Here is a 14,576-nt window from a genome sequence, read left to right as displayed (position 1 = left end):
TCCAACCAGCAGGGTCCTGGGAAAGCAAATAAGAAAATGTAGAGTCTGGAACCAGTTCCCTCCAAGCCTGGCCCAGTCTGGATAAATAAGCAAGGAAAGTAATAATACCGTCTTATACCTGAGCAGACCTTTAGTTTATCAAGCTTTTTGCGCCCCTTATCTTATTATAGTAATAACCTGGTAGGCTCAGGATTCTTGGCTTATTTCCATTTTACAGATGAGAAATTGCAACGCAAAACATAAAGTGAGTTGACCAAGGCTAAAGTTGCAAGGCTGTTGTACTTTCTAACACAGAGTTTGGCACTATTTCACTTTGCTTTCTCTGAAAGATGTGGCCTCAGGAGGGAAGACAAAAACAAATCACTGGAACACAGACTCTAGCTAAATAGAAGGGCTCCGGGAGATGGCCTTCTAGATCTCAATCTTGATGCAAAAACGCTTTTGCAGCCTAAAAACAAAGATAAGCCAATTCTCCAGTAAGTGGCATCATTTTCACTGTGTGTCTAGCCTTGAGATAGAGAACAGTAGAACGATCACTTCAGAAGTTATAGTTCAAGAGGAAAGTTGGGAGTTGCGGTGGGGGAAGGTTGAGAGCCAGAAGGTGAAATGAGCATCTGCCCCCTCAGATGCATTCAAGTGGAAAGGGGACCAGAAGATACAGGGTAAAAAAAAATGACCCAGGGGTGTGAGCCCATGGCAGATAGGCCAGGAGGGCACCGGAAAGAAGCCATTGCTCCAGTATCTCTATGACTGCTCGCTAGGAAAAGCACACGCCCCTCGCTAGAGCAGCCAGTCCACTCACTTCCTCTACAGAAACAAGACAGCAGCAGACTAGTGTGAGACAAAAACAAATATAAAAGCAAAAACAGAAAGGAGAATAACAACAGTGAACATTTTTTGACTATTTAATTTTCTAGATGCTGGGTTAGGTGCTTTGCAGACATAACTCATTTAACCGTCACAACAAATCTACAAAGTAGGCATAATTATCCCTATATTTTCAGGAAAGAAAATGATAACCTCAGAGAGGTTAACTGAGATGAAGTGACTTGCCCCAAGTGGTAGAACCTGGGTTTGACTCAGGCTGGATCACAAAGAAGATGTTCTTCCTAGACCAAAAGGCACTGGTGTGGCTAGAAATCAATCAAGCAAACAAGCATTTATTCTTCAGAAATGACTGATTCTCAAGAAATGACTTGGTTTTCAAACTGATGCTCTAGGATAAACTTTTGGGAAGTAGGATAGAGGTTGATTCCTAGCTAGAACTTGCCTACAAGGCACCAGTTTACCTGGGCTTGAAAAGGAAAAGGTGGTATTGGAGGAAAAAGGCTTATCCATTAATTCACAAATACTGAAATTTACTGCCTACAAAGCACTTTAGAGAGCCACAGTTACATACAGGGTTGCTTAGGAGATAAAGAGAACACAAATGCTTAATATAATTCTGACAAATAGAGCACCTACTAGTACAAAGCATGTGAGAGAGAACACAAATGCTTAATATAATTCTGACAAATAGAGCACCTACTAGTACAAAGCATGCAGGTGCTGGGTGGATGCAAAGTAAACACACTCAACAGCAGAGCATGGCACCATCCCCTCCAAACCTAAGCCAACTTCATCAAACAAGGGAAAGAATAACTCCTTATCACCACACAGTAATCCATTCAATAAATATTTACTGTATACCTTCTATGAGCCAAGGATATTCATTAGTTAATTTGTCTTTTATAATAATAGTTGAGTGAGGCCAGAAATCAGGAATCATAAGCCTTCAAGGAACAAAGTGTGTAGTCAGGGAGAAAGACTAATTAAGACACTAGGCAGGCGATGGTAAGTGATATATGAAAAGAATTTTAAAATGTGCCATTATACAGAAGGCAAATAATAATGTACAAAGAATTTGAGGATAGCTTCATGAAGGATATACCATGTGTTGTGCTCTGAAGCATGAATACAGTTTTGGCAAGTGGAGTGTTGGTGGTGCTGATGGAAGAAGGGAAGTGAGAGCCTTCCAGTCAGAAGACAGGATACGGCAAATGCATGAAAGAGCTTTCAGAAAGTTATCCTGACAAATTACCCTGTGTGGCTTATTTACTATGCACTAGATCCCAATCATTCTCTCCTATTCAAAGACATTGGTCCAGGAATTGTCCCCTCTCTTCTGCATCAATTTTCCCCTCTTAATTGGATCATCCTCAACAATGAACAAATATGCTATAATGGTTTCCACTAGAAAAACAAAAAAAGAAACCTAACCCTCCTAAACAATTGTCATCAGGTTGTCACCCCACCACTCTACTGAAACAGCCCTTGTCAAAGTTACCAATGATGTCCACATGGCCAAATCTAGTGCTTAATTGTTGGATCTCATTTACTTGATCAATCAGTCAATATGGACACAGAACATCTTACTTAGAACATATTCCTGACCTAATTTCCTGCTCCTAACTTTTCCACCAACTTCCCAGGTTGTTCCTTTTCAATCTTCTTTGCCAGTTCATCCTCAACTCCATAACCTCTAAATGTTGAGCACTCTGGGGCTCAGTCCTTAAATTCCTTCTCTTCCCTATATTTACTCTCCAGGTGATCTCACATAATCTTACGAACATAAATACCATCTATATGCAGATGACTCCAAATTTATATATCTTACCTGGGCCACTCCCTTGAACTCCAAACTATATATTCACTGTCTGCTCTACAGTTCACTTGGATATCTGACAGGCATCTTGATTCCTAATCCCTGCCCCCTCCTCCCAAAGCTAGTCTCCCCCAGTTTTCTTTCCCGTCTCCACAGACAGCAACTCGAAGTACACCGATTGCTCCCACTGCCTTCTCCTGCATTCCTTCTCTTAACTCAAATCTTCCAGTTCCTTAGTCCAAAAATCTTGGCACCATCTTCACTTGGTTTCTTTCCTTCCTCACATCCAATCCCTCAACAAATTCTGTCAGCTTTACCTTCAAAATATATTCACACTTGAACTCCCTTATCATCTCTACCATTACCATTCTAGTCCAAGCCACCATCATCTCTCACCTGGATTATTACCTGTTAACTGGCTTACTGCTTCTGTTCTTACTTTCTGACCATCTAAGTTTCCCCACAGTAGCCAGAATAATTCTCTTAAAAGGTTAAGTCAGATCGTGTCATTCCTCTGCTCAAAATCTCTAATGACATCCATCTCATTCTAAGTGAAAACTGAAGACCTCACAATCACCTATAAGGACCCCCACAATCTGGTTCCCTCTGATCTAACTTCCTTTCCTACCACTCTCTTTTCATCGACTTCACCCCAGCCACACTGGCCTCCTTACTGTTCCGTAATCAAGCCCAGCTCTTTCCCAACATCTGGCTATGACACTTACTGAAATGTCCTCTCTCTACTTACCTCAATAGCTTGCTTCCTCATTTCCTCCATATATCCACTCAAATGATACTTTATGAGAGGCCTGCTCTTACCACCCTATCTATTAATAAAATGGTAAGTTATCTGGCCCCACATCCCCGTTTCAGTACTCCCCATCTCCCACGACCAAATTAAGTTTTCTTTATAGCACTTATTACTATCTGATATATTATTTTTTTTTTTTGAGACAGAGTCTCACTCTGTTGCCCAGGCTAGAGTGAGTGCCGTGGCGTCAGCCTAGCTCACAGCAACCTCAAACTCCTCAGCTCAAGCGATCCTCCTGTCTCAGCCTCCCAAGTAGCTGGGACTACAGGCATGCACCACCATGCCCGGCTAATTTTTTCTATATATATTTTTAGCTGTCCATATAATTTCTTTCTATTTTTAGTAGAGATGGGGTCTCGCTCTTGCCCGGGCTGGTCTCGAACTCCTGAGCTCAAACGATCCGCCCACCTCGGCCTCCCAGAGTGCTAGGATTACAGGCGTGAGCCACCGCGCCCGGCCTGATATATTATTATTACTGGTTTGTATTTGATTACCAGTTTATTGTCTATATCTATACCATTAGAATCCAAGTGCCACGAAGACAGGGATTTTACCTATTTTGTTCACTATTGTACCTGCAGTGACTAGAACAGAGCTTAGAACATAGAAGCTCTATTAATGAATTAAGTTGAAATACAGTTGGGTGGGGGGCAGAGGGACTTGTGGGAGGTGATGCTGGCATGCTGGACAGATTGTAGGGAGCTTAAAAGAAGTCAGACTTTATGCCACAGAAGAAAGGGAATCACTGAAGGCGTTTGAGCAGACTACCCTGGGCAACTCTCTCTGCTCTACTGGGATGGAACCAGACTGGCAACCTTTCTCTAGAGAGGCACCAGAAGTTGTTCTCTGGACAAAAGCACAGAGCCAGCACTACAGCCAAAAAGGATGACATTCCTATCTCTTGTTCTTCTGTATATGGTAGAGCAGAGAACTATCATAGTAGTCAAATCAAAAGGAGAAAATTACATTCTGAATCAAATATAGCTAAACTTCAGTATTATGAGTGGGCAGCTTGATCAAGGCATATGCTTCCTCACAGTATAGCAGTGATTCAGAAAGACCTATGGTGGCATATGATAAGAGAAAGAGACCAGCAAAGCACAGATCACAGGTTCATCAGAAGATTATCTAGGGATTCAGTAAAAAAATGTTCATTCCTATTTTACCAACTACTTCATTTCCATTTGCAACATATAGTTTCCTTTTGTTCTAATTATGCCCCCTAAAAATGACTTATAACATTCAGATACTGGGATAAAAACTGTCATGATACCGAATAGGTATACAAAACTAAACCAGTGAATGCATCTTGGACTTGTGGATAAACACATGCACTCAATACATTTATGTTTTAATGAAAAGAGGTGGGGGGCTCAAGGTTAGGAAGATCTCTTACTCCTGCCCCTGCTCCCTTCATTGTTACCCAGCAGCAGTAGTAGGAGTCAATGACTATTATTTTCCAAGCTGAGGGTAGGTCTCACTGAGTGAAGGAACCCAAGGAACTACAGACAGCAAAGATTATGAAGTCTATCTATTCAAAGATAGTTAGTACATGTATGCCTATTATGTGACAGGCATTATTTGGAACAACTGACATCCTTTCTTTACCCTGGGCCATTTTCCGGCTCCTCAAAATGCCTAGCATCTTCTCCTGTATTAGAGGCTTTGCACTGAAACACTGTCTCCCATCAGACTGCAGAAAGAAGTGAGACAATGAAGCAGACTTATGAAGAAACAGAGATGAGAACCCAAAGGCCTTAGTTTCTGACTTTCTGGTTCCAGTCCTATGTGGCCTGGCTATACTTCATTTCCTGTCCTTGGATGTCTATGAGATCCAATAACCTCCATGGAATGAGTTTCTGTCCTTTACCACCAACATACCTTGGCTGTTTATCTTCCTCTGTATGCAATCAGCTGCTTGAGTGTAGGTGCTATAGCCTTGATTACACATGAGTTGCTTCACACATGCCTTCTGCACACCAGGCATTCCTGCTATCCACTGTCCAACTCAGCAGCATGGACTGCTAAAGTCATTTCCCTTCAGATGAACCTACTCTGTTCTACATTTGGCTCCCTGAGCTGACTAGTTCTGGAACAGGTACCCAAATCTGCCATTCACAAACCAAAAAGTCCATCTCTGGTAGAAGTTTTTACTGGTAAGGAAAGCCAACCTCCAATTGGAATCAAAGATTTAGAGGGTAAAAGGAAACAGACAGGAGGCCTGGAATCTTGACTTATGGCTGTGAACAGAAACACATCAATTGATGCTATCACATGGCTGCTAAGGCATAGCTGGTAACAAAAACCAGCCAAAAAATGACCTTGTGAGTCCTGATATATCAAGTACCCAACACAATGCTAGACATATATGAGGCAGATATACATATTTGTTCAGTAAATGACTAATTGAAGAGCTAAACAAATGAATGATTTAAGTGTGATATATAGGAAAGAATATTGTTAGTAATCTGAAGACCTGGGTTCTTATTTCAGTGTTATCTCTCATATTTGTGTGACTTCAGGAATCTCCATTTTCTTCATGTGTAAAATGGTGGGATAATACTTGTTCTGGCTACCTCATAGGATTGTATAAGGATAGAAAGAAACAAAAATAGGAAGGTATTTTATAAACTATAATTACTAAATAAGGCCGGGTGCGGTGGCTCACGCCTGTAATCCTAGCACTCTGGGAGGCTGAAGCAGGAGGATCGCTTGAGGTCAGGAGTTCAAGACCAGCCTGAGCAAGAGTGAGACCTTGTCTCTACTAAAAATAGAAAGAAATTATCTGGATAACTAAAAATATATACAGAAAAAATTAGCCAGGCATGGTGGCGCATGCCTGTAGTCCCAGCTACTCAGGAGGCTAAGGCAAGAGGATTGCTTAAGCCCAGGAGTTTGAGGTTGCTGTGAGCTAGGCTGATGCCACGGCACTCTAGCCAGGGCAAAAGAGCGAGACTCTGTCTCAAAAAAAAAAAAAAAAAAAAAAAAAAAAAAATTACTAAATAAATATGAGGAATAAAAGATAATGAAGGGATTAAAAAGAGGTGAAAGGGCAACGATGCTAGATGCTATCTTGGTAGAAACAGTGGGCATTAAGAGGGAAGCTTCACCCTTTTCAACTCCCTATAGTCCTTTTTTAATCAAAGAGGACTCATGAATTAGAAGTTCATATACACAAAGGTATTTTCATAAACAGCCTCATACCTAGCAGATCCTCAATAATTGGTTTGGTGAACTGAAACACATACCTTAAAGCAGCTTTAGGAACAAAGGAATAACTAATCATACTAGGTGTATTCAGAAGTCCAAAAAGAACTCAACCAAAGACCCATAGAAGTGAGATATCCATCCAACCACTTTAGGAATCTGACAAGTATCATTTACCTGCTGAAACGTTAAAGAGAAAAAAATAATCCTTGGAACATATAAATAGAATCACACTTAAAAATCTAGATCTGCTAAAGAAGTAAAATTATTTTAGTTTGCACATGACATGATCTTCCATGTAGAAAATCCTAAAAATTCTACAAAAATAATAAATGAATTTAGCAAAATTGTAGGATACAAAACCAACATGCTAAAATCAGTTGTGACTGTATACACCAACGACAAGCAATCCAAAAAGGAAATTAAAAAAACAATTCCATTTACAAAAGCATCAAAAAGAACAAAATACCTAGGAATAAACTTAATTTAACTAAAGAGGTGAAAGATTTGTATACTGAAGTGTTGTAAGAAATTAAATAATATAAGTAAATGGAAAGGCATTCCATTTTCATGCATTGGAAGACTTAATAGTCCACACTACCCAAAGCAATCTACAGATTCAATGTAATCCCTATCAAAATCCCAATGTTTTTTCTAAAATAGAAAAAATCTATCCTAATGTTCATATGAAATCTCAAAGGACTCCAAATAGCCAAAACAATCTAGAAAAAGAAGAACAAAGCTGGAGGACTCACACTTCCTGATTTCAATGCTTACTATAAAGCTATAGTAATCAAAACAGTGTTGTACAGACATAAAGACCGACATATAGATCAACGGAATGGAATAGAAAGCCCAGAATAAATCGTCACATATATAGTCAAATGATTTTCAACAGGGTGCCAAGACTATTCAATGGGGAAAGGACAGTCTTTTCAATAAATGGTGTTGGGAAAACTGGCTAGCCTCATGTAAAAAAATTTTGGACTCTTACTTTACACCATATATAAAAATTAGCTCAAAATGAATCAAAGACCTAAATGTAAGACCTAAAACTATAAAACTCTTAGAAGAAATCACAGAGGAGAAGCTTAGTGACATTGGATTTGGCAATGATTTCTTGAATGTGTCCAAAAGCACAGGCAATAAAGGAAAAAATAAGTAGGTTGGACTTCATGATGATTTAATTTTTTTGTGCAAAGAATATTATCATGTGAGTATACTCAACACTACCGAACTGTATACTTAAAAATAATTAAGATGGCAAATTTTATGTTATGTGTTATCACAATTTTGAAAAATGTAAATCTTAAGGGCAAAAAAGGGACACTAGCAATAGAGTAAAAAGCAGTCCAGAGTATAGGAGAAAATATATGCAAATCATATACCTGATGGGATTGATATCCAGAACATACAAGGAACTCCAACAATCAACAACAACAAAAATAAACAACTTTATTTAAAAAATGGGCAAAGAACTTGAATAGACATTTCTTCTAAGAAGATATACAAATGGCCAATAAGCACATGAAAAGATGTTCAACATTACTAATCATTAGGAAAATGCTAATCAAAACCACGAGATACCATTTTATACCCATTAGGATGGCTACTCCCCCCCCCAAAATACAAAAACAAACAAACAAACAAAACCCCCCCCAGGAAACAGGTGTTGGCAAGGATGTGGAGACATTGGAACCTTTGTGTATTACTGATGAGAATGTAAAATGGTATGGGAAACACCATAGTAGTTGCTCAAAATATTAAAACCAGAATTGACGTATGATCCAAGAATTCCACTTCTGGGTATATACCCAAAAGAAATGAAAGCAGGGTCTCAAAGAGATATTTGCACACCCATGTTCACAACAACATCATTCACAATAGCCAGAAGGTGGAAGCAACCTGAGTGTCCATGACAGATGAAGGGATAAGCAAAATGTGGTATATACATACAATGAAATATTACTTGGCCTTAACAAGGAAGGAAACTCTGATACATGCTACAACGCAGATGAGCTTTGAGGACATTATGCTAAGTGAAGTAAGCCACTCACAAAAAGACAAATACTGTAAGATTCCACTTATATGATTTACCTAGAGAAGTCAAATTCATAAAGACAGGAAGTAGAATGGTGGTTGCCAGGGGTAGGGAGGAGGGGTGAATGGGAGCTAGTGTTTAATGAGTACAGAGTTTCAGTTTGTCAACATGGATGGTGGTGATGGTTGCACAACCATATGAACGTATTTGATGCCACTGAACTATACACTTACAGTGGTTAAGGTGACAAATTTTATGCTATGTATATTTTACCATAACTTCAAAAACAAACAAAAACCACTACACCCAAAGGCTACAGATTTTGACTTGATCAAATGGGTGAATGTGATCCATGCACTGAAACAGGGCAGAATGTGTAAGGAGCAGCTTTGGGCAGGAAAATTAAGAGTTTTGGGGTGTGTTAAGCTTGATGCCACTTAGGCAACCAGATGCAGATGTCAAGTAAGCAGCCCATTATCTAAATTTGGAGTTAGGGAGAAAAAGTCAGGGATAGAAATGCAGATTTGGATAAAAATAAGGACATAAATACTTAACTTGGAGGTTAGTAGTATATAGATGGTATTTAAAAACCATAGAACAGGATGAGATTACTTTGGAGCACTCCAACATTCAGAGTTAAAGCAGAGGGTGGGAAATCAACAATGAAGAAAAGTGGGCAGCAAGATGAAGAAGATGCTTTGGAAAAAAAAAAAAATAAATCAGATGCCCAGACCTAGGCCCTATGAACTTCGCACCTAAGAGGTTAAGAGCAACTACGGATTTTTTAAAACTTCCTAGGCTAGTTCAATAATCTGAATGTGAGAGATGTGGGGGCATAAACTGCACAGTAGGAGTGGGAGGAAGGAAGAGAATTTTGAGATATGTACCTAAAAGGTACCACTGGCAGGACCTGGTGACTGACTAGATGCGAGACGCAAAGGAGAGGAAAATAAATGACATATTGGTTTCTTTGTTAGGAGACTGGGAAGGTACTGCTGCCATTAAAACGGGTAATATAAAATAGAAGGATAGAAACAGGGTGTTGGTGGTGGTAGTTGTTTGTGTGGTGGGAGGTGTGTGTATGTGTTTAGTGGGGAGGGCTGAAAAAGAGATAATGATAGTCATAATGGTCAACTCTAATTAGGAAGTTACTTGTCAGTAATCATATCTGTAAATTATTATCAGTCAGTAAAAATAATATCTATTTTGGGAAGCTGGGCATCCCTCTGGTAAGGAACACTGTGTCAACAAAGATCACAACAAGCCCACTTTGAAAATGAAGGAACTGAAGTTACAGAGTCCAAAATTAACAGCTGGTAAATAGCACACAAGGGCCTCAAACCTGGGTACAATTGACTCCAAGCAAAAGTTTGAGGTACCTGTGGGATACTAGCTAGCGATGTGGAAGTCAATAAGGCAGCTAAAGTCTGAGAAGATATAGGATCACCCAGGGAGAGAATATACATATCAATAAATTATTACTCATATATTTGGCTAATTCCTATAATGGTACAACAAGCCCTTTTCCTCACTTAGAAAATAAAGATCTCAATTTCAGATAATGACCAGTGAGGGCAAGGACCTCCTCACAGTCTTTGTATTCCTAGAGTTGCAATGCCTGCCACAAAACAACCACTCAACACAAGTTTGCCAAAGATTTAAAGGTCAGGTGCAGTGGCTCACGCCTATATCCCAGCACTATGGGAGGCTGAGGTGGGAGGATCGCTTGAGGCCAAGCATTCAAGAGATACAGTGAGACTCCACCTCTACAAAAAATAAGAAAACTAGCCAGGTGTGGTGGTAGAAGCCTGTGGTCCTAGCTAGTGGTGAGGCCAAGGCAGGAGGATCTCTTGAGCCCAGGGGTCAAAGGCTGCAGTGAGCTATGGTCACACCTGCACTCCAGCATGAGTGACAGACCAAGACTTTGTTTCTAAAACAGAAGAAATAAATAAAAATAAAATAAATAAAAATGAAACTCAATAATTGGCCACAGTTAGAACAATCCTACATGATACGAGAACAACTACTTCCTGATCGAACTATAGTTCTTTTATTTCCTCTCTGTGTAGCATGCTACAAATGCACTGTTTCTTTCTGCACCATAATGTCTGTTTTATGAATTGCTCTGCTCTAAGTAGTAGACAGGAGACAGAATGCAGTGAGACAGGTGCTCTTACACACTGCTGAGGACAGATAAATACTTTCTCGAAGGCAATTTGATAAAATGTATCAAGAGCCTTGTAGCCCTAACTCATTAATCTTAAGAATTTATCCAAACAAAACAATAAAGTGTACATTGGAAGTAATATAAAATCTGCAACAATAGGAAAATAATTAAATAAAGCATCATACAGTCATAGGGTAAAATACTATGTTGCTCTTAAATCAAGTTTTTTTTTTTTTATTTTTTTTTATTTTTTTTTTTATTTTATTTTTTATTTATTTTTTTTTTTTTGAGACAGAGTCTCACTCTGTTGCCCAGGCTAGAGTGAGTGCCGTGGCGTCAGCCTAGCTCACAGCAACCTCAAACTCCTCAGCTCAAGCGATCCTCCTGTCTCAGCCTCCCGAGTAGCTGGGACTACAGGCATGCGCCACCATGCCCGGCTAATTTTTTGTATATATATTTTTAGCTGTCCATATAATTTCTTTCTATTTTTAGTAGAGATGGGGTCTCGCTCTTGCTCAGGCTGGTCTCGAACTCCTGAGCTCAAACGATCCGCCCACCTCGGCCTCCCAGAGTGCTAGGATTACAGGCGTGAGCCACCGCGCCCGGCCTTAAATCAAGTTTTTGAAGAATACTTGAAAATGCTTTTGATAAGTAAAATGAAAAAAATATAAATTATATCTAGTATGATCATAATTTTGTATTTGTATGTGTAGCTGTGTATATTTATTATTATCTAGAAAAAAAGATTAGAATATACCAAAAATACTAATAAAAGAGTCTCTCTGGGTGGGGAAAGATCATAGGATACTTTGGTTTTTCTCTTTATGTTTTCCAGTTTTTTTCTTTTCTTTCTTTCTTTCTTTTTTTTTTTTTTTTTTTTTTTTGAGACACAGTCTTACTCTGTCACCCTGGGTAGAGTGCAGTGGTGTCATTGTAACTCAATGTAACATCAAACTCCTGGGCTCAAGTGATCCTTCTGCCTCAGCCTCCCAAGTAGCTGGGATTACAGGCATGGGCAACGACACCAGCTAATTTTTCTATTTTTAGTAGAGATGGGGTCTCTCATCTTGCTCAGGCTGGTCTTGAACTCCTGAGCTCAAGTAATCCTCCTGCCTTGGCCTCCCAGAATGCTAGGATTACAGGTGTGAACCACTGTGCCTGGCCTGTTTTCCAGTATTTCTAAAATTTCTACAAAAGGTACATTTTTATTAAATTTTTTTTTTTAAATTTTTGATTTTTTCTTTTTAGAGATATGGTCTCCCCAAGTTGCCCAGGCTGGTGTGTAGTAGCTATTCACAGGTACAATGATAGGGCACTGTGGCCTCGAACTCCTCGCTGCAGGTGATCCTCTCACCTCAACCTCCAAAGGAACTGGGTCTGTAGGCATTAACCACCACACCTGGCTTTTCAAGTTTTCATTTTAAAACTTGAAGAAATATAATAAATAAAATAAAAGCAAAACAGCACTTACCTTCTTTCTTTTTCTAGAAGAATTCTTCATGGGGTCAGGCTTCTCAAACTCTGCTGACTTTGCTTCTTCCTTCTCCTCTTCCTCATCAGGTATCAGAGAGTATTTGGTCCCACCCGGCTGCATGAAGCAATCTTTTGCAAAGTGGCCTGCAGAAGAGAAATAGAAAAGGTAGGGAAGGAGGAAGCAGTCTTTCCTCCCAGCAGGTGGATCTTCCCCAGAGGCTCCTGAAAGGGTCTGGTTCAGGAAATATTATTGAGATCATTCGGAGCAGCTGTTTGATCAGAAGAGATTTTCCATCACCTCAAGATGGCATTGCTCACTCAACCAGGGCCAGACTAGCAGCTGGTCTTAGAGCTGTGGGAAACACAGTCTTAGAGCTGCTCTGGAAATGACAGAGGATATGAAGATGCAGGCTTATGCTCCATTAGTAATGGGGCTTATTAATTTTTAAAGATCTATTTTGGAACTTATTCCTGACAGCGAAAAGCTGTTCCAGAGAGCAGGATGCTTAGCAGAGGGAGCCAAGCCCTAAAGGAAGACAGCTCTTAGGCAGCTGGCAGGAAGTAGGCACTTATATCCAAGGTAACACACAGAGAGACAGGCACAGTCACCTAGGGGTACTGAACATTCACAGATTGTCAGGTCTGGCAAGGGCCACAGAGATCATCAAATCCAATATCCTATATTTGCAGAGGATATGAAGGCCCAGAGTTGAGAAATAGCTTAAGGTCACACAGCAGAACTACAACCTATCCCAGGTCTCATGTCTCCCTGCCCTTGTGCTCTTTCTGCTGCACCAAAACCAACTATGCCTTTGGCCTGAACTTTGCTGACTGGGACAATTCCACCTCCCATTATTCTTCTCTGCCTTATGTAATGCCCAGTGAACACAGGTTCAAAATAAGAGACCCCACCGTCCCTGAGCCTGTAGTGCTATTGAGAGGCGCTTTAACAGATGCTATGCTCTATACCTCTAGTTCTGTCTGAGTTTGTGGTAGATCCTGTCTCAGGGGCACAGAGGAATTGTACGAGATTATCAAAAAGCTATGTGTTTGTAAACTACTTTGTACCTCTAGGTCCAGAAGCTGGTTAGTGCCTGGAAGGGGAACACATCATAGAGTTTTCCAAATACCTGGGACGCTCCCATAATTCTGCTGAGGAGGTATTCTTTCTCTCAACTTTATTTTTCCCTTCCTCCCTCCACATTAATGATAACTATGGGCTTAAACCCCACAACTTCAAGCAGGGCACAAATCTGCTAGCAGTTATGATAGAAAAATCAACAGAGCAGGATACATGGAAGCCTAGGGAGAAGGGGTGACAAATTGAGGTCACTCTGAAAATGAGAAGCTGGCAATCCCTGTCATCATAGCTCCAACAAGGGAAGTTAGGCTGAAAGAGCTTTTTAATATTTGAGTAAGACTAGAGAAAACCTGAGGAAATAGAGCTAAAAGGAAGTGACTAGCCTATATTCTTTATTAGTAAAAGGCTGTTGTACTCAGAACTCCAACATTAAAGAAACAAAGCCCAGGAAGAAAGGGCTTAACATGGAACTTTAAGGAATATATTTCCAAGTCACAATTTGCGCAGAACAATAATTGTCCTTGGAGATAAAACTTAAGAGTGTTAATCATAATCCAACACTGATACCCGTCCTGGCATGGTTCATGGGGACCTTGCCCAGGCAGGGCATCGGCTGGGGATGGGGTGGGGAGAGTGGTGATAGTGGTATAGTATCTGGCAGGGTGGCATTCAGAAAAGTAAACAGAAAAAGCATCAAGCCACCAACTCTTATGTGTGTCTGGCTGGAACAATAGCATGAACAGGTGAGGCCAATCACTTGGCTGAAAAACAGGGTGAGCTACACTCACATTGGGCTGCCTCCTTCATGCAGTAAAGGGTACATCCACAAGGACAGACAGAGGGAAATGGCAGAGGCTTCACCTTACCTTTACAGCCACACTTCTTGCAGGTGGTGTTCAGGACAGCCTCGAGGGTGATCTTTTGCCCAGTGTAATCCTGGAAGGAACGCCTCCTCCTCTCTTCTTGTCTATAATGAAAAAGATACTGACTGTTGGCCCTCTTAAGAGATGTGGACAGAGATACTACAAGGTAATGCTGCATGTTGGTTTTTTGTTTTGTTTTCGGCAGTGAAAAGGGAGAAAGAAGGAAAAGTGTTAGGCAGAACAAGACAGGCACTGAAAACAATGATGTGAAATAGCCCAATTTTTTCAT

The 14,576-nt window shown here is 40.2% G+C and overlaps 1 protein-coding gene across 5 annotated transcripts in view; it reads right to left on the bottom strand.

Annotated features, from left to right (window-relative positions):
• Positions 1-14,576, bottom strand: part of ZCCHC17 (zinc finger CCHC-type containing 17) — a 56,697-nt gene that overhangs the window by 2,210 nt on the left and 39,911 nt on the right. For 4 of the 5 annotated variants that reach the window (XM_069477573.1, XM_069477575.1, XM_069477576.1 and 1 more), the window contains 2 exons: positions 14,291-14,391; positions 12,342-12,487 (listed from right to left, as the gene is read on the bottom strand). The exons of the other annotated variant lie outside the window; for it this stretch is intronic. In XM_069477573.1, coding sequence (XP_069333674.1) covers positions 12,342-12,487; positions 14,291-14,391 — 247 coding nt within the window. The remainder of the gene's footprint in view (positions 1-12,341; positions 12,488-14,290; positions 14,392-14,576) is intronic. 5 annotated transcript variants of the gene reach the window in all.

The sequence above is a fragment of the Eulemur rufifrons genome, chromosome 8 (assembly GCF_041146395.1).
Source record: "Eulemur rufifrons isolate Redbay chromosome 8, OSU_ERuf_1, whole genome shotgun sequence".
NCBI classification, from domain to species: Eukaryota; Metazoa; Chordata; class Mammalia; order Primates; family Lemuridae; genus Eulemur; species Eulemur rufifrons.
This window is presented reverse-complemented; position numbering and strand designations above follow the sequence as displayed.